We start from the raw sequence: 27,432 nt of genomic DNA on the forward strand, positions 1-27,432 counted from the left end.
GGTTGAAGCTGAAAAAAGTTATATCGTTGGCAGAGAATCGCTCCCACAAGCTCAGTTTGGTTCGAACATTTGATGATTTAATTAGACAGTGATAATAATTGAATTAATATATAATGTTTAAATGATTTAGTGAATGATATAATAATGAAAGTAACGCGTTACTATTCGTACATAAGTGAACATAATAAACAGTGAGCCTTTGAACTCATAACAATAGAATTATACATGTTTATTAATTTATCATTGAAACCACGTGATAGAAAGAAAAAATCAATCAGAATAATAACATCGAAATTAAAATTTTTTTCTAAAGAGTCTAATATTGAAATAAAAATTTAAATAAATCCAGATGCGATTATGTTTGAAATAGAGTTTATTTTTCTCATAATCTTGTTTTAACATTAAGGACATCTTAAGTCCTATTGGATTAGACGGTTGTTCATGTTTCGTCAATTTACGTCGTTTCTGAGATGGTTAATAATATTTTCAAACCGTTCGTGTAATATCAGTTTTTTGCTGGTCATTCAATGGATTTGCCATGCGTTTTTATGGTCAATAGGCATTTTACATTTCATTACATATGCATATATTGTATTTACTTTCTGAATCACCTTGTTCGCTTATATACATACATACATACCCAACGGGAAATAACTTAGCTGATTATCAATATCTCTTTGAATGCATGCTCCCGATTTATCTGTATGCTCTCCCTCTCTGTCTCTTCCTCTCTAATACTTTTGTAACGTGTAATCAAATAGTAATTAAAAGGATAAATGTTAATTGTTACTTGTACTTTTTTATAAAGTGATGACTAAATTCAACATCACTAAATTAATTCAATATGTACATATATACAATTACATGAATAGATGCAAAAAAGTAAAATGTTCTGTGCTTTATTAAATGCAACACCCGCAAAATTCAAATTTGATATTACAAATGTGTACAAGCATTTTCAGTAAATAACAGTGCAATTTTCTATAAATATATAATAGCTACTCATAATGCAGCACCTATAAATATGTGAAATGCATACATATGTACATACATACATGTGCGTGGCGTTGTTTATAATTGTGCAACAAATAATTTGCCACACAAGTCTAAGAATAGAATGAGTTTTATTTTTTCACAAAATCGCTGTAATTACAAAGCAAAAATACGCATAAATTAATAAATCCTTATTAACTCGCGCTAAAAGTATGTAAACATTATTCTTTTAACCTTATTCCTTACAATTTCCTCAAGTGTGTAATAAATGTGTATGTACATAGTTCATTTTCAATGTAAGTGATGAAAGTGGGTTGAAAGTAGTGATGGGCCTTTGCTAAATGATTAATTTAATATTTCTGCATGGAACCGTAAATTTAGCGCCAATGAATTGATGGAGATTTATTTGCCAAAATGAACGGTGAACTTGAGACAGTCAAAATATGAATATCACTGTTTTATAATTAAATATAAAAACCATCCAATACTTGATCAAGAGAATGACCATAAGTGAATTCTAGAATGAAATTTTTTTATGTCTTCAATATTTGTCTTTATGTGTTGTACGGACATACATACATATGAACTTATGTTGGGCCAAAGCTGAGTTAATGGCAAAAAATGGAAAACTTAAGAGTTTAAACATGTATATATATGTATGTAAGTACGTATGAAACGTAATTTTCATACCATTTATTATTTAAAAAATTTTAAAATCCTTCAACTTTCAAATTTGCTACATAATACGAATATGCCAAAATACCGAATTTGGTAAATTCAAGCGCAAAGAAAATATTGATTATTACCTCAATATATTTAAGTCATCAGATTCTAATTATAGTTTCTATTTCGTACAACTGTTCATATGAGTATAGTTAATTGCATTAATTGGCGGATATGGAAAACTATTTATTACTTCCAACTTCCTTATATAAAAATATCTGAACGTGATACAAAAATACTTAGTGGTTGGACTCACCGTCAGTTTAGTCATCTTTATACGTTTTTGGGGAAACTCTTTCATGCATAGCGGCTGAAAAGAACATTTTGTACATAACGAATATCTCGTCGATGGAGTATGTATCCACATAGTAGTTTTTGCTGATTAGAAGACCTTAAGAAAAAGTCCTAGATTGTGAAATTAAAAGGGTTCACAAAACATTTAACCTCCAATTATATTTATTTTGCAATTTGTGTTATTGTGTATAAAAAATAAATATATATATAAATCAAACATACATGGGATCAATAACGTTTTTGTATTTATGTTTTTTATTGCAGCTTAATATGAATTAATTACACCACCCGTGAACAAGGACGATAAATATCCATGTACAAAGTTCTTAGAAATTATTACTTAGAAGCCTTAAAATGCTGAGTCAATTAAGGTTTAATTGAATTCGCCGCTATTTTCGATGCCAAGAACCGTGTTCATTCGAGGGAAAATCTTTTAAGTTTCAACTATTGACAAGCCATGCAATCTGCTGTCGACTGCAATGGCACCAAAAATAGCAACAACGGAGCCACGACTACCACAATCATGCAAAGCGATATTACGAGTACCGGCAGTCGTGATGAACTTCTACCACGCGATGTAGCTTCACCCGGGGGCTTCACGCCAACCGTTTTGTTAACCCCAGTAGCGATGTTGGAGCAAACCAGTGTGCTGCGCCATCGCTTGCAAGTTGGCGTCGGCGTCGGCCATAGCATCGGGACGTCGGTCATGAACTACGGTTGCCCGGCTACTGTGGGTAATACCACACACAAGGTTGGTAGTTTCGCTCCACATCCCATCGATATGGTGGAATATCTAGGAAGCAATGCAGAGCGGATATCTGTTACACCGGCACCTTCACCGCAAGCATCGCCGTCAAAAAAAAAAATAGGGAAGAACTCTGTGGTCATATCATCAAAGTCTATATCGAATACCACGCCAAATACAGAGTTTAAGTTGTTGTCTGGGCAATCAAATCTTTCCAACTCAAGTTCAAGTAGCAATTCAAGTTCAAATTCGACTATATCGTCTGTGATCGCAACACCAATTAGTATTAAGCGAGAAATGGCTCGACGACGAGCACTGGTTGTGGAAGGCTGCATCGGTGGCATTGATATTGACGCTGCGGCTACGATCTCGACATCAGGAGATATATTAGCTTTAAATGGCAAAGAACGTGCCGAACGACGAGATGTACTCGCAACTAGAGGGCTTCCACTACACACTGCAAACGAGGAACATTTAGCATTATATACACCTACGACACCATTGACCCCGTGTACGTCAACGCCATCTAAGTCTTCGCTGTCATCATCAACGAGCTCGTTAGAACCTAGTACGAATTCGGAAAGCACATCGATAGTGCGATCAACGAAACTTAAGTCGCTCGCAACAACAACGAAATCATCCGCATTTAATTCCAATACACAGCTACAGAAATGGCAAGATATGCCAAAATATTTGCAGTTCAATCCTTATGTGTTGAATGGTTACCGACCACTCACAACATTCAAGGGATGTTTATGGAGCTTGTTCTGCTGGCATAATGAAACGGTTAATATACTCACACATGGTAAGTGAAATTCTTAATCAATTCAATTCAGTCATGTGTTTTCACAGAATGTTTCAACAAGCCTTGTCTTCTTATACAATTGAAGACGGATCCAAACTCCCAAGCTTTATATTGGGTCTATTCTGGAACTATTTGCATAATAGTTTTGATCACTTAACGGTTATAACTATCATCTGAAACTAAACGAGTTAGATATAGAGTTATACATATATCAAAATGATCAGGATGATGAGACGAGTTGAAATCCATATGCCCGTCTATCCGTGTAAGCGATAACTTGGGTAAAATTCAAATATCTTGATAAAAGCTGGTACACATGATCCTTGGAACTGTGTAGGATTGCTATTGCAAATGGACCGTTACCACGCCCGCAAAATGTACTTTCACCTCAGTTTATTAGTGCAATTAATGAATTTGTGAACCGAATCTTCTGGTTTCTCAATTTAAGATTCATGTGGTTCTTTTAATGCTCTGTGTGGCGTCATTTGCCAGACAAGTCAATTTGTATTTTACCTTCGCCAAGTGCATACTTCTTAAATCTTTCCAGTTTAACGTATTTTTCGTAAAACTTAAGTAAAGATCAATAATATTAGTCGATTGTATTCAATGCTGCTAATATTCTTTATTGTTTTATTGCGATGCTTTAGTATGAATGCTTGCTTCAAAATTTTCACTTCAGTGATCCGAAAGGTTATGTTTTATTAATTATATTTTTAATTTACTTTAAATACAATTTATATTACTCAATTATAAACTAAATGCTAAAAATCCACAAGCTGTAGGCACTGTCTAATGTATATACATACATACATATACACATATGTGCATATATTAAGATCAATTTATTTATATTTATATTTATTTTGATCCAACACGTTACAATGCTAAACTTCTAATTCCTTTTCAAAACAAATTTACAACCCATATGTGTACGTGTATGGTTTTTGGTTAATTCACTGATAATGGGAGACATTCATATACATATTACATAATTTATATAAATACATGATGTTCGAATTGATTTTTAGTTTAATAAATTTCGCACTTCTTAGGGGGGTTCATTCGTTTATTATCTGTGCAGTTAAATTCATTTGCGAATTTTCCATAGTTCGAGAGAGGTCCGATTACTCTAAACTCGCCTGGAACATGCTGGTCGGTTGATGTCTGCAGATGTTTGACCTGGGGATGGACATCATTGCACCAAATTTGTGCGAAACTAATGAAGAACAATTGTTTATAGTTATAAGGGAATTGTGGTAGGGTTTCCATGCCAACGTCATCCCCAGCACGATCTGCATCTTCATACCAACGCAGATACGCATCGTAAGCCAACCGCATACCACCATTGTCTGCAATATTTTCTGATTGCGATACACTCTTCGGTAATTTACGTCCACCATACTCGTACTGACTATACTGATTGCTGAAACACTCAGTGCGTTCGAGAAATATCTCTGTTGACTTCTCATCCCACCAGTCACGACTGTTGCCATCCTTATCGAAGCGCCGTCCTGTGTCGTCGAATGCGTGTATGAGTTCGTGCCCAACCAGCGCGCCTAAAGTACCGAACTTCACCGCTGTTGGGTAGTAGTTGCCCCACATAATATATGGCTGTAGAATCGACACCGGTACTTTGATGACATTTTCAATTAGTATATTAGCGGGTGTGTAGGACAGTATTTCGCCAGCCTCTATGGGTTTTGGCTCTTCGTGCAATTTAGCGATTGATCGTTTAGTATCTAACTCTAATAAAGCGAACACATTTGCTAGATAATCGTGTTTATTAGTAACCAATGAACCAAATTCTTCGGTAAAATTATGATCTGAATATGAATTGATTTCCATTCGAAGGGCATGGAGTTTTTCAAGCGCATACTGACGTGTTGGTTCTGATATCCAGGTGAGGTCATCGGAAAGTAACTTGTTTTTGAACGATTCTTTCAGATTCTTCCACATATACTCCACATCTCGTTCAATTTTTCCGGTACTGTATCTTCGATAGACCATATTATCCACATTTTTAGCAAAATATGACTTAGTCTTCTCGATGCAGGTTTTCTTCTGCCTCTTTGGCGACTTATCGATATCCAGCATGTAATCGTTGAGGAATGTATAGAAGATATAGTTAGCTAGTGTTGCTTTTGGCGTCAAGGGAATAATTTTCATCAAGTTTACCTGATATGACTCTGCATACTCATACACTTTATCTTGAACTACTTCTCCCAATGTTATATTCATCAATTTCTTCATATCTATTACTGAGCTGTATTTAGCTTGCAAGTCTTTGATGGTTGTGAGTTTGGATAACTCATCTAGACTCTGGCCGAGTGTGTCATCAATTAAACCGCGCGCTAAATTCACCTCGAAATCTACAATTTCATTTGCAGTCTTTGTAGCCAAATTTGTTTCCATTCCCAAAAATTTCTCAAGCTCTTTGCGAATTTTACTTCTGTAACTGTCTCTATATACGGCTGTAGAATTATCTAAATACATAACACGACTCTCTAAGGGCAATTCAGCTTGACCGAAATAAATTCGATTGACGCTATTGTCTTTAAAATCGGCCATTATATCCATACCTATGATGATGTCTTTGCCGTATTTGTGGGCAATTTTTGCAACAGTCTCCACCCAATCGAATTTATCCTCATTCCATTTATCCCCACTGAGCGCAGGCATTTCACCAAACTCGGCGATAGAGCGGATTAAGTCCTGTCTGAAACTGCCTTTCCTCTTCACTAAATTCACACAGGACTCGAAAAAGTCCTTTACTTTATTGTCTATATCGGTGTAATTGAAATTGGGATCGTTTATTAAAAGCTTCTCCACTTTACGATCAAGCAGATGGCTCAACTCTTCAAACAGACCGGTTGTCAGGTGTTCGATTGTAGTAGCAGGGTAGAGACGAGTCCAATTTCCGCAAGCGAATTTATAGAAGTCATCGCATGGATCAATTTTAGTATTCATATTGTTCAAGATTGAATCGGTCTTTGCTTTTCGCATTATTTCTATTTCCAGTTTCGATGGATTTGAGGGAATTTTTTTAACACGATCCGCTGTCTGCGGTAAAGCTAAGGTGTGTGCGCATGCCAAAATCACACAAAATATGTGCAACGAATACTTTATTAGCAAAATCATTTCGGCGAGCAGACGCGTTGTTGTACGGACGAAAATCGATTTGCAACTGTTTGGTTGAGATCGCCGCAGTCATCCCAGTTTTTGTGTCTTGATCAGGGGTATGGGTGCATACATACACTTATACGAGCATACACACTCGTACATACATAGGCTTTATGACGTGACTAGAGTGCGACTCTGGGGTTATCGGTTTGGCATTGTACGACTCATTTAAGAACATACAAATGTATGCATACTCCTAAACATATGTATATTAACATGCACACACAAAGATAGTATGTATATACGGCCTATAAATTCGTAAATATGAATTACTAATAATGAATAATGAATATAAGTAAAAGCGAAGCAATGGATGATATCTTCATTTCGAACGCAAATACTTTTAACATGACTACTACTAACTGAGAATTATAGTCGTACATATGTACATGCATACATATACATAATTCTGCGAACGATTTCACTGTACACTTGAACCGCCAGTTAAATGGTTTAGTGTGCGGTTTTTTGTCGTCTTTAATCCCGTTATCTTGAAGCTGTACACTAACCTTTTTAACGACTTTTCTTTCTAATTCACATTTATTATTTGTTACATACATACATAATTATGGTTATAAGCATATAAGTTCGAATCGAACATTCTTCACGAATGTGCGTTGGGCCAGAAAAAGAGAGGTCCATTTGTTCTCTTCTCAAAGCTGACTTTCATTCATGAAATTAATTAAAACTTAACGAAATATATATATATATATATATATATATATATATACATACAGTGGAACTTCCATAACTCGAAGTTCTCCATAACTCGAACTCTTGAAGAGGAAATAGTATGCAACTTTCATACAAATTTCCTTCCATAAATCGAACTTTTTTAAATTTTACTATCGAGGAAGAATTTTAAAAGAGTCCCTCTATATTGTTCGGAGGCAAACAAAAAATATTATATTACACATATGGATTGCATAAATCATCTAACAAAGACATGGGATATAGACTTCTAGAGACAATAATAGAAAACTGCAACAAACAAAATTACAGAATACATGTTTTAATGACTTCGTTCAGTTAGTTTCTTTACAATCGACATCGAAATGAAAACATCTATTGTAATACATATAATTAAGTTTATTAAAAAATGTGTAAAGAACACGTTTGTAGCAGAGTAATGCACTTACTTAAAAAAAAAAAAAAAAACTCGTCAAAGCGCTTCCCTTCGTTTAAAAAAATAAATGAATACATATGTATATATGTAAATATGTACTTACTCATAACCGGTTCTATAAGATTTTGCTTGAATCGCTGAAATAAAAAATTTATATTCTGAAAAGGTTTGTATAGCTAATACTAATTCAGATTACTAAGTTGCGCAACTTACTAAGTTTACTAAATTACTATCTACTCGAATACTTTAAATTTTCGACCATTACAATTTTTACGTAACTTTAAATAAAATAGTAAAATATTTATGTAGTGTTCATTTGCATATTAAGATGAAAATATTTCAGTATTTCTTACTCTACTCGTTGATGCAGAACTGTTTTAGGGATAGTCCCAAACCGAAATATATAAGAATAAACATTCCTTTCATTCCTCAGAGTACTGAAAATATTAAAAAAAAAACCTTAAGATGAAAGATGAGTAATTTTAAAATGTTTTCGCGGCGATTGCAATATTACTAAACATTTCAAAGCAACTATTTTAATTTAATTAATTATTAATTTGCATACATATGGAGCTCAATTTCCAAAGGATTTAACGCAGACTTAGTTCTCAAATTATATGTATAAGGCAAAATACACCAGCATAGATGTTCTTTATAAGGACGCTGAGAAATAAATCGTCACGTATTTTTGCAAACGAATTCTTTCATCTCAGGGATATTATTTCATATTGAGTTATCAAAACCGAAACCAAATAAACATTTACCAATAAGTTCAAAATATTCCCATATAGTTGCTAAAGAGAGTATTATAGTTTTGTTCACATAACGGTTGTTTGTGTCACCAAAAAATAAAAGAAAAGAAAAGGTTATATATACATACATATATAAATGATCAGGATGACGAGTTGAGTTGAAATCCGTCTGTCTGTCCGTCTGTCCGTGCAAGCGATTACTTCTATGTACAAATTGAGATATCTTAATGAAATTTGGAACACATATTCCAGGCACCCTGAGGAGGTTGGTATTGGAAATGGGCGAAATCGGCCATTGCCACGCCCACAAAATGGCGAAAACCGAAAACCTATACAGTGTCATAACTAACCCATAAATAAAGTTACGAAAGTACAGAGGATTGCATTAGGGAGGGGCACATTTGGATGTAATTTTTTTTTTAAAGTGGGCGTGACCCCGGCCCCAAATAGGTTTTTTGTATATATCTTGCAAACCAAAAAAACTGTATAAACCAAACTTTCTGGAGTCATTTCTTTTATCCATTTCCTTATATAGTCCAAAAATGAAAGAAATCGGATAATAACCACGCCCACTTCTCATACAAAGGTTATGTTAAAAATGTCTAAAAGTGCGTTAACTCACTAACGAAAAACGTCAGAAACACTGAATTTTACAGAAGAAATGGCAAGAAATGGAAGCTGCACTCAGATTTTTTTTTACAAAATGGGACCAATTTCAATGACATTCGGTATATAAAACTTTCTCGACACCCTGATAACACGGGTGGAATATGGGCGAAATCGGTTCACAACCACGCCTACTTCCCATATAACTTAATTTTGAACTTCATCTGATTCGTTCACTTTATAATATATCGTGGGCTTAATATAGAAAAGTCGTTTCTACATTTTTTTCGAAATCGCGTTTTCAATGTATTCTGGTAGACCACTGTCAAATGCTCCTCCCCTTAAAAAATTAGTGGGCTATGATCGTAAATAACGGATTTATAGTCATATAAAAAAAAGCCCTAACTCATTCGAAGTTACAATAACAACATAAAGCCCTATCTCAAATAACTTCAAAGAAATTAAAAATAATAACAAAATTAAACCACAATTGAATTTGTTACCTGTTTTGAATAAAAATTGCATTACATAGAAATGTTTTTTGCATCTTAAGTTTTTAAGGTTTTATTCAGTTTTTTCCTTCTCCTGAAAAGTAACGAAAAGTGTAGATACGCCTTTTCTATATTAAGCCATCGATATACATTAGGGACCAATGAAGATAGCGGAATAAAACTTTACACAAATACTGTATTTGAGCTGTGACATCACTTGTGGAAAAATTGACTTTTCAAGGCCCCGGGTATCGAACATGAAGAACTCAATACCTTAGGGCAATTTTTCACCGAAAATATCGCTATATTCCGCAGATAATTTAATGTAATTCAGAGGAAATTTTTTCGTCTTATAGTGTGTCTCTGTTCCAAAAATTAATAAAATGGGGTCATAACATTTCCTACCTCCCATATACCTGATTATAGGTAATATAAAATTAAGTGAGCGTATAGTCTTCGATATATTGTATCTTGGTAGTCGAATTGTGTTATCTATATAAATTTACATCAATAAATTGTGAGATTATAAAATGTTCGGTTGCACCCGAACTTAGCCTTTCCTTACTTGTTATAAATACTTTTTCTTCAGTGTAACGTAAATAATTATCGATGTGTCTACAACTATTACTAGTCATAGTTGAGGCAGTCTCTCTTCAATAGCGTCCATACAACTGCGAAGCGATAACATTCTGAACTCTTTGGAAAATGAGATTGTTTTGTAGTTTATTAAATGGAACAACTACCACAGCTGGCTGTCCTCTTCTCCGCTCTGGTTTTCACGCGCCAGTAGCACTTCTAACGTCGTATGTGCAATATGCGCAAAAGCCAAAAAAGTTAAATATCCATAATTCGTCCGTTAAATAATTTTAAATAACTGAGGCATTTTTCAAATGAAAATGTCTGTCTCTAACTGCATGCGGAGATATTGGTTGTGGGTGTCATTGTTACAACTACTAGTGCTGTCCGTGAATCAATCTGAGTCGACTTCAGTACCGCTGGTGCAATTGTACGTGGATAAAATTTCACAGATCGACAACACGAAGTATGTGCGTGATGTAATGCGGCAGGCAAAGTCGGCCGAAATGCGCAACTACATGCAACCGGATGTCGATGCTTGTGATGACTTTTTTCAATACGCTTGCGGTAATTGGGCCAAAATTAATCCAACCCAGCCGCGCAACTTATTGGAGACAACATTTGCTGCGCAACTGCTCAGCATCTATGACAAAAAGCAACTGAAAGTGCTTTTGGAGGAAACACAAGAAAACGGAGACGACATTAAAACAAATGTGAAAACATTCTTTGGTGCGTGCCTGCAGGTTGACGAGAAGCAAAAGGAGCGTAATAAATTGAAGCTATGGGAGATTGCTGAGGAGTTCGGTCAGATGCCAGTACTTACACCGGAGGGCGCTTGGGAAGCCCACAAATTCGACTGGTTGTCTACAATTGCACGTATACAAAACCAATACGGGCTAGATATTATACTGCAATTGGGCATGCGAGAAGACTTTGTCAATAAAACAGAAAATAAAATATTTATTGGACAGCCAAAGTTGGCGCTACAGAGCAAAGCTATGTATAAGAGCCCGGCTACGAAATGGCACCGTGACAAATATGAAGATGAGATTTGTGAAGCTTTGCAGAAATATTTGGGTATTAAGGAAGCAGATGCAAAACGGACGGCACACGAAATACTTTATTTTGAATCCAGATTAGCTGATGGCATAACAGATAGACGATTAGGAAAGACAATAAAATCTATGGCTGTGTTGCGGACGGTGGAGGAAATGACCTCAGTTTATAAAGGCGATATAGATATGCATACATATCTCAATATAAGTTTGGGACAAGAATTCAATGAAACTTTTTACGAATATCACGTGGAGTATCAAAAGAACCTGGTGCAGTTGCTTAAAGAGATCCCCAAAGAGCAAGTAGCAAATTATATTATGTACCAATTACTTAAGACATTCTTTTTTGACTACAAAGCAACGAGTAGTGCTAAGAAAAAATTATGCTTGAATAAAACCAAACTATATTTCGCCAACGTTCTGGATAACATGATATTCCGAAAATACAATAATAAGAACACGGTGGCTGATATAAACCTCATTTGGCTGAAAATTAAAGAGATTTTTAAAAATGAACTTGAATCGAATAACTTAAGTTGGATATCGCCAACAACACGAAAATTGGCTTTAGAAAAATTAACAGCAATGAGATTAGAAATCAACTCTTATGAAGAGTCAAATTTCAATGAAGAATACGAAGGTTTAATACTAAGTAAAACGGATTACATTGAGAATTTAAAACAAGTTCTTATTCAGCAAACTAAACGCGTTTTAGTTAATCTCCGACAATCCCATCGGCCAGTAGAAATGCCAGTAACATTTTCATTTTCACCCTCCTATATTAACAGGGAGAATTCAATCAAGATACCTGTTATACTGCTGCAACCAAATTTCCTCTGGTCCGATCATTATCCGAATGCACTTAAATTTGCCACACTCGGCTCTTTATTGGCTCACGAACTTATTCATGGTTTCGACGATGTCGGTCGTCATTTCGATACCTATGGTACTGAGCAAACCAGGTGGGATAACAATTCCACTGATGCTTTTAATGAACGAAAGAGATGTTTTAAGCGGCAATATTCATTATATCGATATAATGGCAATTATCTGCCACCGAGTGAGTTGCAAGCAGAAAATATCGCCGACAATGGTGGTATACAATTGGCCTACAAAGCGTATCGGAAATGGATCGTCACTTTAAATGAGACCACGTCATTGGAGCGCGAACGTCTGCTAGTTTTGGAAACATTGCCTAATTTGAATTTCACAAACAAACAACTATTTTTTCTCGCCTTTGCGCAATTTTGGTGCAATAATGTGGATGTACACTTTAGGGACAAAGTTTCACTGATAAGTGTACATGTACCAGCGAAATTTCGAGTTATTGGTTCTTTGGCGAATTTCAACACTTTTGCTGAGGAGTTTCACTGCGACACGGGAACAACAATGAACCCAAAGCACAAATGTAAAATCTACTAATAACTCTGAATGTAACAAGCAAATTAATAAAGGAGAATTTTTAATACTCGCATTTTAGCAAGTATGCAAAGATGAAAAGTCGATGGTATTTCCTTCCTTCTATATCCTTCTGCTTACTGTGAGAAAATTGTTAAAAGCGGACAGAAAGATTTGTGCTTCTTAAAATAAAAAAAGTTTGTGTGTTAAGATGGTAGATTCTACCGTCTTATTGAGTTCAGTCCTCCGAAATTCAAATATTGCAGCTATACCAAATTGGTTGAATTTTGGATATTTGGGTGTATTTAATATAAATATTTCTGAGATACCCAGTAGCTTTAGTTAGATTGGGCTAGATTTTGTCCGAATATTCGAAATGGTGAAATTGAATAATAATGCAAATCAGTAAAAATATTGTTATGTTCATATGGAAAAATTTTGCTTCCTTTTTGTTATTATCATATTATGTTTAGATAAAGGCCTAATCAAATTAAACCAAGTATCCAATAGTAAGGGTTACTTAATATTTATATAAATATATATATGTATCTTTGCTATATTATGTGTGGACTATTATACTTACGATATACTTTTGACAGTTAATATGCACAGTTTTTCGTTGAAACTAATGTACAATATGTACGAGTATATTTCAATCTTTGCTCATAAATTGCTTTGTAGGAAAGCTTATCTATATGGAAATATGTGCGTATGTATGTATGTGTGTATTGCGTACATGTTGGCACGCATAAACTCACATAAAATGTGTTCTTTGTAATCGCAGGCTTTACAATTCTTTTAAACTACATATACAGTGATCCCCACTTAAAAAGGAAAACATATACATAGTTTTGTAATGTTTTTTTTACATATTATTTATTATTGTTATTGTATTAATAAGTATTTTTGGTATTAATAAGAAATATGTAGATGTGACTTTCATTCTAAAAGAAAATATATTAGAACGAAGTATTTGAGAAAATGCTTGGTAACTACCTCGAGGCACTTAAGAGGGATTCATTGAAGTGCCTTTCCCGCTTAAGTGTCTCAAAAGTCTTGCATGTTAAGAAGGGGCACCTAAGCGGGGATTACTGTATTTTAACAATTTTTTTATTGTTTACCAAATTTACTGTTAGTAAAGCGAGCATTTGAATTCGGGGTCCATTGGTGCATCTTGTTCACATTTGAAAACCCAAGAGAATTCTTGGAAGTTCGATAGGGATCCTATTACGCGATACATGCCCGGGGCGTGAGAATCCGAAATGGCCAGAGCTGTGCGGAAGAACGACTGCACATCATCGCACCACAGCTGGGCAAAAGCGATGAAAAATAACTGTTCATTATTAAAATGTAATTGGGAAAATGTTTCCTTGCTCTGAATATCCGTTACGTTTTCCAACTGTTGAGCATTCAACCATCGCTGATATGCTCCATAGGCCAGTTTTACGCCTGCATTGTCGGCGATATTTTCCGCTTGCGATACATCGTTCGGCAGTTGATGTCCGTCATAGCGGTATTTATGGTATTGCGCCTGAAAGCATTTGCGTCGTTCCTCAAATTGATATGTTGATTTTTCGTCCCACCAGTTGCGTAAGTTGCCCAACTTGTCGTAGTTACGACCATCGTCATCAAATCCATGCACCATCTCATGCGCAATCAAATATCCGAGTGTGGCATACTTGAGAGCTTGCGGATAGTGTGCACCCCAAAAGTAACGTGGCTGTAAAAGTGCGACAGGTATTCTAATATTATTCTCTAGTACATTGTAGACCGGTGTAAAAGTAAACACTTCGGGCGCCTCCAATGGGACTACGGGACCATTTTGACGTTTCAACTTCCTACGGCTTTCCATTTGTAAAATTTGTTGCACATTTTCGACGTAGTTATTACGCGTAAGTTGCAGATCTTCATATTGGATGGTGAAATTTTCAGATTCATAAGAATTGATGTACAAATTCATGGCATCTAATTTTTCAAGCGCATATTCGCGTGTTGAATTTATGATCCAATCCAGTTTATTGCCACGTAGCTCTAATCTAAAGACCTCGCGCACTTCATTCCACATATCGTAAACCTCCTTTTCCACCACAGGATCCTTATAACGTTGATAAACCATATAGTCGACATATTTGCCAAAGTATTGCTTTGTTCGTTCTACGCACCACTTGGCCATATTGTCTTTCTTGACATCGACTATATAAGGTTGCAACATTTGCCATAATATATAGTTTGCTACCACGTGCGGTGGTGTCTCTGCTATTATTTTTACAACGCTATTTAAATATTTTTCATCATAAATGTAAACGTACTCTGGCACTTGTTCAGCACCCAAAGCTAATTCTAAAAATTTTGACATATCTAGACTTTCATTATATATTTCACGCAACTCGTCGACGGACTTAAGTAAGAGTAATTCATGCAGTGTAAGACCCTGCCGAGAATCAGATCCTCCACGAACTAATGCTCGTTCGAAATTAATAAGTTCCTTAGTGATTTTCGTGGCCTGTGCTTCTTCTATACCAAAAAACCGTTTGAGGTGTTGCACTGTCGTTATTTCCTGCAGCATGCTTAGAATTTTAGTTCCACTGCTGATAGAAAAATTGGGCGGCCCAATGTAAACTTTATTTCCCGTATTATTGACTATGTCGGCCATGATATCTACAGCGAGTATAATTTGTTTGCCATACTTGTGCTGGATTTTCGCCACTGCCTCCCACCAATTGAACTCCTCACTCTTCCAGTCCTCACCATCCAGCATAGGTAACTTTCCAAACTCCTGGTAGGCACGTTGCAACGCCACCTTATATCGCACTTCATCGGTTTCCACCAATTGACATGCGTAATAGAAGTTTTTCAATTTCGTTTCAACTTCATCATCACTGCGAGGCTCTCGGAGTACCAACTGAAGTCGACGGTCGAAAGCGTTTGCGATCAATTGAAACTGATCGGTCATTATGTGATTGAAGAACTGTGCTGGGTGGTGACGGTGCCAGTTACCGCAAGCATATTGATAAAAATCTGTACATGGATCCTCTTTAGTATTGAGCATCACATGAATTTCTGCAGCTTTAGCTTGACGTGAGATTTGTTTTGCCCACTCGGTGTTCAAATCATCCAAAAGTTCTGTGGTAGCATTACTTGCTGGTGCGTTATCAATACCAATTACATGTAAAAATAACAATATTGTCCAAATTAATAAACACTGTATATTTGTACTGTATCGAAACATAATCGATCGGTCCGTAGCTTAATTGTTAGTTTCAACTATCGACAGTATATGCAGAATCAAGACTGAGACCGCTACTCTAAAACGCTGATCGGGTTTGCTCCTTATCTCACTTTGTGGCGATAGCTCGTGAGCAAGTCAGCACACTTATCGCAGGAGTTGCTCACGGATAATGTGTAATCTGGCTGTCTCAGTTGAGCGCAAATTGATTTATATTTTGTTCATTGTATTATTGTATAGTACTGTTGTGATTACTCTTTTCGGTGTTGTGTGTAAATATTGAGAATAAAGAGAATCCGTATGGTTTGCGTGCTTGTATGAATATCTCCGACTATGAGATGTTGACACAGATAGTGTGATAGAATATTGATCACAATACATACTACAGTTTTTATTATACAATGTATTAATAATAATCATGTGGATCCCTTATTACGGCTATTTCCATCTATGTAGTTATTTATATGTTTATCAATATCAATGGAATACATAAGAAATTTTGTATTTGTACCATATATAATATGCACTTTATTAGAAATATCATAATTTAAGGATTGTTTGTCTAATTCACAGCCATACCGATTTTCTACATATTGGCAATTGTACCAGGTCTTATGCCATGGGAGCAGGAATACCGGTTTTTATCATTTTGCCATCTTTTCGGCTCGGTAGCACCATGGTGTGGAAGTTTTATTTACCATCTCTTTATGAATATTGAAAGTGGAGAACACGTCTACTACACTTTGCTGAAATTGGATATGGTCGGTATATGGGTGAGCCAAAGTTTTGGTAAGTACAGAATTTTCTAAAAATAAACGATTAAATATATTTATTTAACAAATGTGGTGAAAAGAATTCATCATTAAGTGAAGCCACCGGTCCATAGGTCTAAAATCCGGAACCACTAATTAACGCTGGATTTGCGAACACATATTCATAATTTTAAATTTTTTTAAGCGATAACGAAAGTACATATTTTGTTATTTTGTAATCAAAAGGAGGCGTACTTGACATTGTACTCGTACATGTTCTTCTCGATCTTATTTTTCAACACTTCCGCAAATCCATGGTCACGAGAATATTAATAGCTAACAGTCATTCGTACATAAATCACTAAATAGTATACTTGTAGTTGTAGCTACATTGTTCTACGTTTATTCTTATTTGTGCGATATAACAATAAAATCGAATGTATGCTGTTGGCCTTTTCAATAAATAACACATCTCCGCTTCGGGCTCATCCGCGCGCTCGGTTCACACTGGAATTCCTTTGCAAATTCTTCGAAATTCGATAGCATTCCAATAACCCGCACCTCCTCAGGCGCATGTACATCAGTGGCAATTAGAATTTCACGCCAATTGCGATTCACATCGGTACACCAAACTTGGGCTAAACTCAAAAAGAATAGTTGTTTTGGCGACAAATTTATTTTTGGCAGTCTCTCATACTGCAGCAACGTCGAATTATCATCATGCTGCCGCATCCACTGCTGGTAAGCGTTATAAGCAATGCGAACGCCCACATTGTCGGCGATATTTTCATCCTGGGCATTTGTTTTTGGCAATTTCCGACCATTATATCGGTATCCGCTGTACTGTTGCTTGAGACACTCCTTCCGTTTGGCAAAATCTTCAGTAGACGTACGATCCCACCAATTTTTTAGGTTACCTCGAGCGTCGTATTTACGTGAGATGGCATCGAAACCATGAGCCATTTCATGTGCAATAATGAAGCCAATTGTGGAGTATTTGAGTGTTGACGGGTAAGCACTGTCCCAAAGAAAACGAGGCTGCAAAAAGGCGACTGGAATAAGAACTTTGTTGTATTCAGCTGCGTAAGCAGGTGTAAAGCTAAGAGTTTCTCCCTCATCAAGCTTTGGAGGTTCTAAAAGACGTAGACGATAATTGCGCCCACGTAACTCTAGAATATTAACGACATTTTCGAAGTAGCTATCAGTGCTGATTACCAAGGCATCATATAATTTCTCGAAATTCTCTTGATCATATGAATTAATCTCCATGGACATGGCCGATAGTTTCTCCAATGCCTTATTACGTGTGGACTCCGACATCCAATTGTTTCCCTCTGACTGCAATAAGTCCCTAAAAACATTTTTTAATTCAAACCACAACATTTGTATCTCAGTATAAATTTGTTTGTTTTTGGTGAATAATTGCTGGTATACTATATGGTCTACGTATTTGACAAAATAACGTTTGGTTCGCTCCACGCATCTGTTACGATGCTTCTCATCGGAGTCATTGGCTTCTATACGAAAATCCTGTAACAGCTCCCACATGATATAATTAGCAACGACTTCCTTGGGTGTTTCCTCAATTACTCTGCGCAAGTTGTTTATGTATGGTTCGACGTATTCATAAACGGGCAACACATATGGATGACCCAGCCAAACATTGACGAAATGTGTAAAATTAAGCGTTGGCTTATAATTATCGGTCATCACTTCAAGCAAAGTCAGTTGAGCTTTGTCTTCCATGCCAAAACCCTTATCTGCATCGATTTTTCCTTCCGCAAGCCTCCTTTCGAAATCAACAATTTCGATCGCTGTTTTGGAGGCCAACGGCAGGCTCATTCCCAATACAGTGTGCATTTCCATTTGCCTGGCGACAGCTAACACCGCGTAATATTCAGCAGCACGTGGTGTCACCAACTTATCCAATTGTCCCAAATATAAGCGATTCACTTCGTTATTAGTCAAATCGGCGAATACGTCCGCGCCTAAAATGATCTGCTTGCCATATTTTCGCAGAATAACTGCAACCACTTCCAACCAATCAAATTTATTAACCTGCCAAAGTGACCCTTTCAGTGCCGGCATTCCCCCGAATTCTTCTAACACAGAAAGTAGCTTCTGGCGATAATTCTTTCGTAAATCTGTTTTATTCAAACAAGACTCATAGAAATACTTTACTTTGCGATCCATATCGGATTCATTGCTCCGTTTGGGTTTACGCATCCAACGCACCACACGCCGGTTGTAGGCATTCTTTAGAACATTAAATATGCCAGTCTTTCCATCCGAAAAGCGTGCTGGATTTATTTCCTGCCAATTACCACAGGCATAACGGTAAAAGTCATCGCAAGGATCCATCTGCGGATGCATATAATTAACCATTTCTGCAGCCTTTGAAAGGCGTAGAACTTCGCGTGCATTTTCCGTAGTGAAATCGTAATCGGTATTGATTATTCGTTCTGCGCCAGCATATTCGGTAGTGAGATAGGCTAAACACACTAAATACCGCAAAATCACCAAAATCTGCTGTTTGACTGAACACATTCTCTTAACGACTGTCGATTGCGGTTTGATGCTGAGCATTTTTCGTCACTACCGTTTAGAAAGTACAACTGTCGCTAAAGTAATGACCACTCGAATTCGATTCGGAAGCAGACATACATAGGTTATCGGCAAAATATATACATTTTTCCTTTTCAATTAGTGTTCATATGTATTTGCATTTTAACACATGTATGTGCATAGTAATTGTACGCATACATACATATCAGGACGGCAGAAAAGTTCGTATCGTTTCTATGAGAGACTGCCGGTCGATCGGATCCATGTATTTGGTATATTAGACCTTCCTTTCTGTGTACGAGAATCTGGACAATGCGCGGTATCTTAAATCAATTAAAACAGTGCGTAATTGTTCAAAATTGCTTCATACAAATCTGACCACAATGAATCGCTTATGAAGAAGATCAATTTTATAGCAAAAGTCAAAATATCAAACAGTTGGAAGATCGCTATAAGGCAATGGATGGATCATCTTAGTGATTTGCATAACGGTGGTGGTCTAGGACACCTTATCCAGTTATGAATAATCCATTCGAATAAATATTTGTTAACTTTCCTTATTCCTATACTCGTACATGTGAGTACAATGGTATGTATGTACTTATAGGTTGAGCGATTTTAAAGTATTTGTTTAGTATATTTAGTGAGCCCGGCGTTTTAAATTAAACTACATATATATGTATGTAAAATACTCGTACACATATAGTCAATGTAGATATATTTTATTAGGCTATGTACCATCAACGATATACAATTTTATCCTTAAAGTATAATAACACTCTACAACACTCAGCTAGGTATAGGATAAATCTTTTATCCTATCTAATCTATTTTTTTCGGAAGGTTGAGTCTTAAGTAGAAATATATTTTTAATGAAAAGAAGTATACTAACTAGTATTAACAAAAAAATCTATATTAAATTTTCAAAAATTGTGCTATTATTTTTTTAAATATACTTTTTTTTTTAAGATCCAACTTTGACCTGATATAGTGGTCATATATTATCATATAAGCTGGATCGAATAATGTTATGCATCATTGAAATAAGAAGAAAATGTTGCTTAACCCATAATTTTTCGAGACTTACATATTATAATTAATAATGTCGTTTCCAGTAAACTGTTTTTGGAAACGCGAAGGCTAACTTCGAAAAACAGAGAATATACTCTTGTACTTATCCAGAAAAAAATCGATTGTCATATATGTTCAGTGGTTTACTGCTTATTTCGTGTGCCCATTTATTAAACAGGAAATGTGTTAAAAAAACTTAAATGCTCATTTAAAGATACGTTATTTTCAAATTACAAACAAAGAAAAACTTTCAAAAGCAATTTTCTTAGGCATAATATTTACAACAAAAACAAAATACCAAGTAAAACGACGTCACAGCTTATTCGTGTTTTTTTTATTAAATGATATATTAAGTATTTTTTAATGAAATTTTAACTTTGAAAGTGGTATTTAAATTTCGTAGCGTGTCCTCGTGAGTCTATATAAGAACGCGAAACGTGATTATTCGTTACAAAACTGGAAAATCGCTCAAAAAATTGCTGGAATTGCGGACTTAAGTATTTCTACTATCCACTATATTATCCAACGCTTTGTTCGGGGAAATAGAGCGGTAGCTAAAGGCCGTGTGGCCCCAAACAAAACTTGTACAGAATTCGATTCTACGCCAAGCTGATTTTCATGGTCGGAGAACTGTTAGTGAACGCAATAGAAAATTCAGAGTGAATGTTATTAAAGACAAAACATACTGTAAATACGTTATTTTAGCAAATTAAAGTAAATTTAATCCTTTTGGTTCAGATTGGAAGTATTTCGTCTGGCGGAAACCCAACTCGGTGGTGGATCCGAAGAATCTGCGATGTACAGTGAAACATGGTTAAGGTCATGTAATGGTTTGGGCAGGTGTCGGAACTATAGCTAAAACTCTTTATTTAAATTTATTGAAACATAATTTTGCTGAAAAAGTGAAGTCATGACAGTTTTAGGTTTTGCCAGAACAATGATCCGAAGCACTAACCGCAATTAGCTAATAAGCTGTAACGACGTTCCACTTGGTATTTGATTTTTTTTTTGTAAATGTTATGCTTAAGAAAAAAATATTTTGCAAGTTTTTCTTTGTGTTTGTAATTGAAAATAATATATCTTTAAATGTGCATTTAAAGTAAAATATGTATATACAAAAAATATTACACATTTCCTATTTAATAAATGAGCACACGAAATATCCTGTGAGTCACTGCATGTACCTGTAAGAATATAATTTTAAATAATATTGACCAATTTTAAATTTCAGGTGCTTTGCCTCTCGTTACGGCCACCACTTTTTGCTTTAGTCCTTTTTGGAAATGGCTTATCATATTATCATACTGTTTGCTGTCGCTTTGGGGTCTTTATAAAGTGAGTGAGATTGTATTAAGTGCTGTTTGAACATAAATAATATATAATTATATGAACTAGTTAACTCTATTTTTATTAAAAGCTCATTCTCTATACAAGATTGCATACAATTCGCACTTAATTCCTTTTAACAACTTTTCTACTTTCAAATTTTACATTATTCTACAAATTGCAGGCTCTCACAGCCAGTTCTCCTTGGCAACGCCGCCTTTGCTTCGCTCTGCCTTTCACCATGCGCTCAATATTGACACTGTTTCGTACGATGGATGTGTGGGTTGGCGGAAGTCGGATAGCACTATCACACGTTTATCTCCAGGTGAGGGTCGGATGTAGAAAATTAAACTTATATACATTGAATACTTTTGAAGCATCTATCCAGATAAATAACGTTTTCTCTATGCAAAACATTTGTGTATATAAATATGAACTATTAAATCACTGATATGAAATCTTATGTTTATGTACTTCTACTTTTCTTACCTTTAAATGCTACCAAAACATTCCAAAAATTAACCAAAATCCAGTTAGAAGCAGTGAGTGATAATCATAGTAAAAATATTAAATGTTTTTATTTTAATTGGCGTAAATTTAGTTAGTCAGTATTGAATTTTTGTATTGATTCCCGTTATTGGAGGTTTTGAAACTGAAATTTTAAAGCGTTCTTGTAAATATACTTGTACGTACAAGCATAATAATAATTTTACGTAGATTAATACAATAAAATCTAGTATAAAGTATGGAACGAAAATTATAGCATTGCTGAGATAAATGTGCTTAAAAAGAGCATAAATATAAATATTCTATATAAAGGATTTTTTTAAATAACATGGAACTCCAAATAACTAACATCTAAAGAATTCACTCGATGTTTGCCATTTTCATCCTCGTGAACTAACCTTATTAACATGTACACTCATTGTTTTCTATCCAATAGGATGGCGTGTCAATATTGGGTGGAGCTATAGGGGCTTTGCGTATACCGGAGAAGTGGTTTCCCGGCTTTGTGGATTTCTACTTAAATTCTCATAATATTATGCATGTGTTGGTGGTGGTTGCGGTGTACTCTATGCATAAAGTAATTTTAAAATAAATTCAAAAGTTATACGTGCGGAGTAATGATGTACATATGTATTTAATTTCTTGTCAAAATAGGCAACAATAAAAGACTTTGAATGGATGTCGGCCACGAATTGCAGTGCTCCTATAAATAACACCGACATACTAATGAATACATTTACCTCAAGTGTGGAACTATGACCTCTTAATTACCATATATTAAGCAGTTATTTATTTCAGTACAACTATGAATATGTTAATATAAAAAGTCTCTGAATACAGAATTTATGTTGTTGACAAGTTTTCATCGTTGCAGCAAGTAGTACGTATGTATGTATGTATATGTTAACAAGTAAGGAAGGGCTAAGTTCGGTTCTGTGCTTACTTGTAAAATAGAAGTTACGTATTTCGATAATTATACTATAATTGAAGTAAACGTTTAATTTAATCATCACCTCTTTCTTATTTGCAGCGTTTCTCAAATCAAAATTGCTTTCTCTTTTGTCATACTTTTGAGTCATTGATGAAAACTACAGAAATTATTATTTAATACACAACAAAGAGTTTCTTGCAGTATTATTAAATCAAAGTATCCAGTAGTATTAAAAAGTGTACCTTCTCATAAATAATGTAGGAAATATTACTTTCAATATTGTTATTTTTTCTTTTGATAATAGTAAAATTAATTTATTTTTTTTATGCTTTTAATGAAGTAACTAATTTAAATCTTTCAAAATGCATATGGTCGATTATGGATATATGAGTATTGATTTGTGAAAGCTAATCTAATTGTTCTCGTAAATATGTAACATGTAATCTAGACATGTAAACGCTGTAAACAATAATAATTTAAAAATATATATTTTTTCTTATTGTAATTTATTGTGTGCTTCTTCGTTCAATGTTTAACAAATATATTTATGTAAAAAAACTGTTTCAATGATATACATATAAAATCGTATTTTATTTCTTATATGATCTCCATATCTCATTCATATACATACATTCATACATATATGTATATTTGTATGTAATATGTAGCGTGTATATGTACATGTAGAGCGTGTAAATTATCAATATAAAACACACATATGAATTATGGTAGAATATTTAAACTCCACTCATATAAGATAAATATTTTAATTAACATATGTACGTATGTATGTACCTCAAAAGTTATCTCAAATAAGTAAACAGAAACTTGTAACTGCTAAGTAAACATATAAAAAGTGAAATTATTATTAAAATAGCTAATGAGCAACATGCCTTTCTGTTTATGGATTTTATGAAATACATTTGAAATTTACTCTACAACTGTGGTATTAAATTTTAAGGAAACAACAACCGAAGCAGTAATAAATAAAATGCAAATTATACAAATCATACCATATATCAAAGAGTGTAATTGAAGAGCAAATTTTTATGAAGGAAACACAAAAATACTCAGGGCTTGATTCCCCTCAAATAAAAAGAATTAGTTTTCATCGATGACTGTGCATTATGCCTATTCTTAAATAAATCTTTAAATTTCACAAACAATATGGAAATATTGTCGGATCAATACTTATTGTTTAATTTTGATAGATTTGTTAACTAGAAAAGTTCACCGTCCTGCTATCTCACAGTCATGTACGAATAAATTTAAAAATCATCGAAATTAAAACTCCATTTAACTATTTCTTAATTCTTCAACTAGCTCTTAAAAGTGCATACATATGCATGTGTATTAAATACTAGCAGACGGCTCTGGCTTCGCACGGCTTTTTACACACTTATACAAACTCTCCCATACATATGTATGTACTTTCCCATTTCTTGCGTGGAAATTATATTATACAGTGGAACTTCTCTAACTCGAATCACCATAAGCCACAAAAAACTTAGTTAGAGAGACTTCGAGTTATAGAAATTTGCAATAAAACATAAATCTTTCAAAAAGCTGTAAAATATAGATTTATACACAGTTTTAATTATTTACTTCGCATAACGTTTTATTTAAATACGTTAAAAGTAGTTTGTTACAATTTGCTATTGTTTGGCTATTGACGTCTGTATCCGATTCTTTTGTTACATGATTTATGAAATGAATTAAAGTAATATCATATTTTTTATTCTCCTCCATACGATATAGAGAGACTCTTTTAAAATTGTGCCTCGATAGTAAAATTTTAAATTTTGTATCATGCCCTGGTCGAAAAATTCGATTTATGGAAGGAGATTTGTATGGAATTTTAATTCTGAACGATATTGCCAATACAAAAGTTCGAGTTATGGAGATCTTCTAGTTATGGAAGTTCCACTGTATTTGCAATGAGCTAAAACTTGATTACGACCTCTAGTTGAGAATGCTCAGAGTTCGACGCATTAGGGCGTCCTTGTATATTTCTAATATTTTGTTCTTCAAGCCGCTGCACACGCTCCGTACTCGGCTCTCAAGCGCGAACTTGGGGGGTTTTGAATTTTTGTCAGTAATGCGAATGACTTGCAAGACTATTTTAAGTTTCAGCAATAAATATAACCTATGTTACCTATATTACTCGGGGTGAATCTACTATGTTACAATGGTGTAAGAATTTTTGAAATCGGCTCAGTAGTTTTTGAGTTTATTCATTACAGACATACATACAAATCTTTCTTCTTTATAATAGTAGTATAGATGTATAAAATAGTTAAAATTTTTTAATAAAAAAAAATGTATCCGCATATGTACCTTCATGAATTAATTTTTTAAATCATTTTCATAGAATGGTATTTGAAATGAAAACTAATTTTTAAAAATTATATTTACTAAAGTCCAAACTCAATTCATTTTAAGTATTAACATTTAAATATTATGGAACAATAAGTAAAATATGTTAAATTGTTGAGTAAAAGTAATTACATATATATTAATTATCTTAATATTATATCGCATAAATATTATTTCTTAGTTTGCAAGGTTGCATATTATTACCCCAACGGTAAATTAGTTACTCTATGCTTAATAGAACTTTATTAATATTATTTAGTAACTAAGTTAACAATAGAGAGAGATGCGATAATTCATTAATTAACAATCTATTTTATACTGATTTAATATTCAAACATAAATACCGTACATTGATTAAGCAATAGAGTAATAGTAAGCTTGCGATTGTTACCGCTTGTCGCATCAATACATACGAATCTAAAGCGACTGAGTTCGACAGAGATTGTTAACTTTTGTCCAAAGCTATTTAAATTATACAAATACTCGAACTAGTAATTAATGTGATAGAAATTGCAATGAATTGGTTGATTAATAATAAATAGTTAAAATAATGTATTGAATGTTACAATGTATGAAAACTTTAATGCGGTAGAGGGACAGAGTCTGGAGCATTCATTGGTCTGTTTCGGCAGATTAAGACTTTGGGAATGATTTGCTAAATGCATTAGTATGTTTGAAAGGACATGTAAAGAGTGTTTACGCGTATATATACATATACAGTTGAATTTCCATAATTCGGGATCATGAGTTGGCAATAAAAGTCAAATTATATACAAATTAGCTTCCTTAACTCGGAAGTCTCTCTAAATTGAAGTTTTTTGTGGATTATGGTAATTCGAGTTAGGGAAGTTCAACTGTACATTTTTTTTAATTTCGAATGTGTTAATTTTTGAAATAATGGTTCTTACAATGTAAATAATATTAATAACATGAAGTAGTCAAATATTGGTAAGTATTAGATACCGTTACCTTTCGTCTTTCCACCTTGCTCAGTAGCCAGCATTAAATATCAAATAGCTGCCTTTGTTTCGTCAATTGTTGGATAGAAACCAATCAGATGTTCAAACAAACCGACAATATTTTGAGTACTACCGAGCATGAGATATCGAGCAGAGAAATGGCGAATCGATTATGACAGAAAACGTATGTCAGGCGTCCTGAAAGACAAGCGTGTAACCCTAAGTATACAATTAAGACAGTTAACCACGCGGGCGGTTCGGTTATAGTATTGCTACTCACCATTTGGTGTGAGATCAATTTACTGGATAAGGGCAAGAATGTTAGAAGATTCTAATGATAGTAGATTATATCATTCTAAGGGATAGAATGTGTGCAGTAAATTATCTGGCCATTCTCAGAACGACGGTGTAACCATACTCTGAAGAAGAGGTGTCTTTAAAATGGGAGTTTATGCCCCGAGCCCGAACACTATACAAATACATGGGCCTTAAAGATGTGAAGAAATTCTAAAAATGACAGCGTCTACTACAAAGTGTTAAAAGTTACTAAATTTTACTTTATATAATGAATATCATAATACTTTGTTAACAGTCCCTATTATTTCTCTCACAATTCACCGTGAGAATTTTAATTTTTTTGTTTAACATAATTATTAAATTGCAATAAAAAAGAAAGAAGGTATACAATTCTAAATAGAATGTACATATGTACATATGTTAAATTATGTTTTTCTGTGAAGAGTTACCAAAAACGAAGGAGTCATACCCTAATATTTTCCTACGATTGTAAAAGTTATATGCGAATGCGATAATAATTATGCGTTATATAAATTAATGGTCTAATGTCTGATACGTTTTGTACATTTAGTTTTACTGTGATTAATTTGACAAATCGGTTTGTTTATATGGTTTCCAAATATTTATGACGTAACAGCTGTCAAACGTAAACCTAAAAAAAATAAATGTAAAAGTGTG

General features: G+C 34.4%; 5 protein-coding genes and 1 long non-coding RNA gene across 12 annotated transcripts; 2 read left to right on the top strand and 4 right to left on the bottom strand.

Moving 5' to 3' along the window:
* On the top strand, positions 1 to 25,739 carry LOC105214313 (uncharacterized). Of its 7 annotated transcripts, none has more exons than XM_054225143.1 (8): positions 1 to 191; positions 2,275 to 3,560; positions 16,544 to 16,759; positions 21,590 to 21,693; positions 21,869 to 22,009; positions 22,218 to 22,226; positions 22,628 to 22,768; positions 22,846 to 25,739. In XM_054225143.1, exons 2-8 carry the CDS (start codon positions 2,468 to 2,470, stop codon positions 22,948 to 22,950), a joined length of 1,809 nt encoding a protein of 602 aa, XP_054081118.1. In that variant the 5' UTR covers positions 1 to 191; positions 2,275 to 2,467; the 3' UTR covers positions 22,951 to 25,739. The 7 variants fall into 7 exon arrangements, with proteins under 7 accessions (XP_054081118.1, XP_028897602.1, XP_028897600.1 ...); XM_029041767.2 differs by lacking the exon at positions 1 to 191 and adding an exon at positions 224 to 473; XM_029041768.2 differs by lacking the exon at positions 1 to 191 and adding an exon at positions 393 to 551.
* LOC128919801 (neprilysin-4-like) lies at positions 4,158 to 6,759 on the bottom strand. The gene has a single exon (XM_054225142.1). The coding sequence runs from the start codon at positions 6,696 to 6,698 to the stop codon at positions 4,590 to 4,592; it is 2,109 nt and encodes a 702-aa protein (XP_054081117.1). The 5' UTR covers positions 6,699 to 6,759; the 3' UTR covers positions 4,158 to 4,589.
* On the top strand, positions 10,508 to 13,547 carry Ece1_1 (neprilysin-4). Its single transcript, XM_011187662.3, has one exon. The coding sequence runs from the start codon at positions 10,606 to 10,608 to the stop codon at positions 12,766 to 12,768; it is 2,163 nt and encodes a 720-aa protein (XP_011185964.1). The 5' UTR covers positions 10,508 to 10,605; the 3' UTR covers positions 12,769 to 13,547.
* LOC105214312 (neprilysin-4) lies at positions 13,630 to 16,034 on the bottom strand. Its single transcript, XM_011187663.3, has one exon. The coding sequence runs from the start codon at positions 15,971 to 15,973 to the stop codon at positions 13,877 to 13,879; it is 2,097 nt and encodes a 698-aa protein (XP_011185965.1). The 5' UTR covers positions 15,974 to 16,034; the 3' UTR covers positions 13,630 to 13,876.
* On the bottom strand, positions 16,169 to 20,063 carry LOC114804245 (neprilysin-4-like). Its single transcript, XM_029041764.2, has one exon. The coding sequence runs from the start codon at positions 19,306 to 19,308 to the stop codon at positions 17,179 to 17,181; it is 2,130 nt and encodes a 709-aa protein (XP_028897597.1). The 5' UTR covers positions 19,309 to 20,063; the 3' UTR covers positions 16,169 to 17,178.
* LOC128919802 (uncharacterized) lies at positions 21,950 to 27,130 on the bottom strand. Its single transcript, XR_008469937.1, has 3 exons — positions 26,468 to 27,130; positions 22,174 to 22,336; positions 21,950 to 22,088 (listed from the first exon to the last, which is right to left on the bottom strand). It is a non-coding gene; the product is annotated as an uncharacterized LOC128919802 (long non-coding RNA).
* Between the last annotated feature and the right edge of the window lie 302 nt (positions 27,131 to 27,432).

The sequence above is a fragment of the Zeugodacus cucurbitae genome, chromosome 2 (genome assembly GCF_028554725.1).
Source record: "Zeugodacus cucurbitae isolate PBARC_wt_2022May chromosome 2, idZeuCucr1.2, whole genome shotgun sequence".
In the NCBI taxonomy this organism is placed as follows: domain Eukaryota; kingdom Metazoa; phylum Arthropoda; class Insecta; order Diptera; family Tephritidae; genus Zeugodacus; species Zeugodacus cucurbitae.